The sequence below is a fragment of the Terrapene carolina genome, unplaced genomic scaffold, assembly GCF_002925995.2.
Source record: "Terrapene carolina triunguis isolate 2854851 unplaced genomic scaffold, T_m_triunguis-2.0 Scaffold649, whole genome shotgun sequence".
NCBI classification, from domain to species: domain Eukaryota; kingdom Metazoa; phylum Chordata; order Testudines; family Emydidae; genus Terrapene; species Terrapene triunguis.
In genome coordinates this window covers 43767-48224 of record NW_020665000.1, presented here as the reverse complement: position 1 = coordinate 48224, position 4458 = coordinate 43767, and the positions used below count along the sequence as shown (strand labels likewise).

General features: G+C 68.8%; 1 protein-coding gene across 1 annotated transcript; it reads left to right on the top strand.

The window, feature by feature from the left end:
• Nucleotides 1–1377: 1377 nt before the first annotated feature.
• On the top strand, nt 1378–3266 carry LOC112123642 (cdc42 effector protein 2-like). The gene has a single exon (XM_024222233.3). The coding sequence runs from the start codon at nt 1652–1654 to the stop codon at nt 2369–2371; it is 720 nt and encodes a 239-aa protein (XP_024078001.2). The 5' UTR covers nt 1378–1651; the 3' UTR covers nt 2372–3266.
• Nucleotides 3267–4458: the final 1192 nt, after the last annotated feature.

The following is a 4458-nucleotide window of genomic DNA, read 5'->3' as shown; positions in this document are numbered from 1 at the left end:
AGGGCCGTTTCCTCCCCATTAATCTGTCCCGCTGGGTCCATTCCTGGCAGGAAGTGGAGGCAGCGCGGCCATTTATGGTAACAAAACTAGGGACTGGCTCGGGAGTGAGAGCAGGATGGAAGGAGCCCGGCAGCAGGGCGGCCAGGCCCCCGGGGAGATGTGTGTGCACACTCGCACATGTGCACACGCACTCACACAGACACAGGCACACTCACATGCATGAACACACACGCACATGTGCACACGCACTCACACACACACAGGCACACTCACATGCATGCACTCACACGCACACACTCACGTGCACACACGTGTGCACTCACACATACACACCCCAGTTGAAGGCTCTTGGAAAGCTGCCCCAGGGAGCCCTGTGGGGCCCGGGTTGACGTGATGCCCGTGGATTGGTCCAGGTGCCCGTGGGAAGGATCCCGCTGGCTGCCCAGCGCCCTGACATTGGGGTTCCTGGGCTGGGGGGGCTCCAGTTGCCCTGCCATGGTCTGAACTGTAGCCTTGGGCTGAGCAAAGCTCCCCCCGCTTACAGCCCCCAGAACATGGCTCTGTCCTCCTGGCCTGGGGTTCACCGTCCGCCTCTGCCCGGGGCTGGGAGCTCCCTTCAGAGACCGGACTTGGGTCCAGAAGCAGGCGCTGGGGGTGATCAGAGCCCTGAGCAGAGCCCAGCTGTCCCGGCAGCCCCACTGCCCAGCGTTCCCTGGTCGCTCCTGGCCCCTTGGCGACGCCAGCCGGAGCCTCGTGCCGCGCCGCAGAACTGGAACAGGGCCTGACCCCCCGTGGGCAGTGCTGCATGTTCCCGGGCAGGGCAGGGAGCTGCTGGTGGGATGGGGGGGAGGGTACACACGGTGCCGGGAGCTTTGTGTGCGTATGCACGTGGCTGTCACGTATGTGTGGTGTACCTGTCTGGGTGCAGGCCCGTGGTGGTTAGGCCTGGGTGTGCATATGCATGTGGTGGTTGTGTGTGCACTTGTGTGTGTGCACTTGTGCACATGAGTGGTTGTGTACACGTGGGTGTTGTGTGTACATCATTGCGGTGTGTGTGGGTGTTTGCACACGCGAAGCTGCTGCTAACCCCCCCCACCGAGGGCACAGGAAGTTCTCGTTGGGGCTGGGGTTGCGCCGTAGTCCTGTCCCTGAGACCCCACAACGCCAGGTCTCGGCTCTGCAAGTCCCAGCCCCTCCTCCTGCCTTTGCCCGTCCCTGGGGGAATCCAGCCTCAGCCCCCGCCCTGCACTCCCTGCCATGTGGTTCACAAACACCCCACCCCCAGGCTGGGTGCCCCAGACCCCAGGGGGCGTGTGGACAGTCAGCGCCGTGGCCCCCCCGGTGACGCTCCCTGCTCTGGCTGTTACAGGTGGAGATGCTGCCCCCCGCGGCCGGCTGAGGGGGCGGAGAGGGCGGCCGGTCACCCCGACACCGGGATTCTGAGTTGCTGTGCCGACCGGGGGTGCCTGCGCACGGCTGCAGGGAGGCAGTGGCTGTTTGCTAAACCCCAGAGGAAGAGGACGTCCCGGGCCGGCCCTGCGGGCGACTTAGCTCCCAGCCGGGCACCAGGGAGCACCCGCCGGGCCCGGGGGACTGGTCCCCGGGGGCGCCTGCCAGGCCTCAGAGCCCCTAAGGGAGCAGGGGCCCCACCATGCCAGCCAAGACCCCCATCTACCTGAAGACCTCGACGCCGAAGCGGGGCCGGAAGCTGCGGCTGCGGGACGTGCTGTCGAGCGACATGATCAGCCCGCCGCTGGGGGACTTCCGGCACAGCGCCCACATCGGGCCGGAGGGCGAGGGGGACATGTTCGGGGAACTCTCCTTCCTGCAGGGCAAGTACGACCTGCTGCCCAGCCTGGGCCGCCGCCTGGCCTCGCAGAGCGCCCAGGCCGTGGGCCACGAGCCGGCCCGGGGCCCCGCCGCCAGCGGCTACCGCAGCCTGCTCAAGAGCGCCGTCTCCCTGCCCGTCTTCAGCGGGGCGCCCAGCCCGGAGCAGGCGCCCCCCAAGCCGCCCCGGCTGCACCTGGAGGAGCTGCCCAGCAGCCAGCGCTCCATGTCCGTGAGCTGCGGCGAGGGCTGTTTTCACAGCGGCCAGGGCCTGGCCTTCTCCTCCATCTCCCACTACGACCAGCTGCCCTCCTCCGTCTCCTTCTCCGCCGCCTCCTCTGAGGGCTCCTTCCCGGGCCCCTGGGGGCTGGGCTACGGCGCCCGGGCCGGCACGGACACCCAGCAGCCCCCGTACTCCCCCGGGGCCTCTGTCCCGCGCTCCGAGTCCCTGCTGGGGCTGGACCTGGACCTGGGCCCCTCCATCCTGGACGACGTGTTGCGGATCATGGAGGAGTACAAGCTGCCCAGCGCCAAGGCCCTGTAGAGCCGTCCCGGCAGCCCCCCCATGCGAGGGCGTGCTGCCCACTCAGAGAACGCCCTGACCTCTGTGCCGCCCACCGCCCCACGCTCCCGCCCTGGGCCCACGCGGGGCACGGCGGCTCTGGCCGCCTGGGCTCTGTGGGGAGCCTGCTGGGACTGGGGCACGGCTTAGCCCCTGACCCAGCGCGGCTCAGGAACTGGCCTCGGGCGTCGCCTGGCGGAGGAGAACACGGCGCATGGACGCTCCCTCCAGCTCTGCCTGTCCAGCAACAGCAGCTCGGCTTCAGGAAGTTTCAGGCCTTCAGCGCTCCCTGCCCGGCTCTGCCCCCGGGCGGGCTGGGCTCGGGGCCGGCGAGGATATGGGCTGAGCTGTGCGCCGAGCTGTGGGCCTCGCCCCTGGCTCCTCGTTCTGCGGCAGCCGGAGACTCGCGGGCCCCGTGGAACGGGCTGCACCGGCGGGGACGCTCCTGGCGCTTTGCTGCTGCGCCGGCCCGGATCCAGCCCTGGCCTGGGCCCCAGCTCGGGGCTGCGGGATCCTGCCCCACTGGGCACAGAGCCCATATTTAAACCCTAACACCCCACCCCCCAGCGTAACCGCAGACCCCTCCCCCCCATGTCCCTGCCTCCTGCCATGGGCCTTGGCTGGCCGCTGACCCTGGTGGGGGGCTCCCGTACGCTCTAGGGCCAGGGAGACCCCGTGTGATTCTCCACAGCGGGAAGATCTGGGCATGTCCCCCTCCCCCAGTCACTGCGGCAGCATCCTTACATCTGACCCCGCTCCCGCCGGGAGGGGCTGCCCCTGTCCAGCGCCCTCCCCCACGTCCCTGCGCACGAGGACTGGGGCCTGCCAGGGGGTGAGGTGGGAAAGGACGGGGAGGTTTGGTGGCCGGGAAGGGGACTGGGGAGAACGCACACGCGCGCGCACACACACTCGTACACTCCCTGCCCCCCCCCACACCCATACTCACATACCCCTACACACAAACTCACCCCCCCCACCCCTACACAGGGCTGCCAAGAGCGGGTTTGGGCCCTGGTGAAAAAAAAATTCGGGCCCCCCCAGCAAGGGCGGACCGGCTAAACAGGGCTGACGAGAGCGGGGGAAGCCGGGCCCCCTTCTGGACCGCCAGGCCCCGGTAATTTGTACCGGCTTCCCCCCCTCTCGTCGGCCCTGCCCCTACACACACTCACTCATACCGTTCTTGGGCTTGTTTGCTGCCAGCACCCAGCCGCTCCCGCATCTAAGCCAGCAGAGGCTGCGGCCCCTCCGGGGTGGCCAGGCTGAAGGACGGAGCGGTCCGGGGTAGCACACCTGGGGATCTGACACCAAACCTTCCTGCCCCCTTGGGAGGGGGCTGCCCCACAGCCACAGCTGGGCCCCCCAGGTTCTGCCCTGGGCCCCTGCAGCATCCTTGGCAAATCCCAGCTGGTGACGCCCGCCCCTCTCACCACAGACCTGGTGCTCCCTGCAGGCCTCAGCCTGCTGGCACGTGGCTTCACGTGGGATCGTCTGGCTTACGTCTAGTTCTGGCCCTTCAGCAGCTCCTGCCCCTTGGAGAACGGCTCCCGTCCTCCCCGCGTGAGCCCCCTGCAGCGCATCCCCCTGCGCCCATCACCGTGGCCTCTGAACCCCTCGCTCTCCTGCCACCTGGAGTCGTGTGTCAGCAATAAAAGTGTTTCGTCCCCGGCGCCTGCGTCCTGTGATGGAGCCCGGCCCTCATGGGCACCGCACGGCCAGCGAGTGACCCGGGCTCCCGACCGGCTGCGCCCGAACGGGTGGGACGCAGGGCAACCGCCGGCGTGGGCTCTGCCCCGGGTGTGCCCCAGCCCCACGGCTCTGCCTCCTCAGCAGCGAAACAGGCCAGAGCCCCCCCCAGAGGTGCCTGGGAAGGGGAGAGTCCCTCAGCCTGAGCGGGGCTCGAAACAGCCCCCCCCCCTCGCCGGGAGGGTCAGTTTCCCGGGGCTCTGTCCTGCTCTCTGGTTCGTCTCTGGGCCCCCATCGCTTTGCCCTCACAGCGCCGTGTGAGGCAGGGCCACACAGCTCCACAGAACCGGGACTTGGCCCAGGTCTCCAGAGTCCCGGGGCAGAGC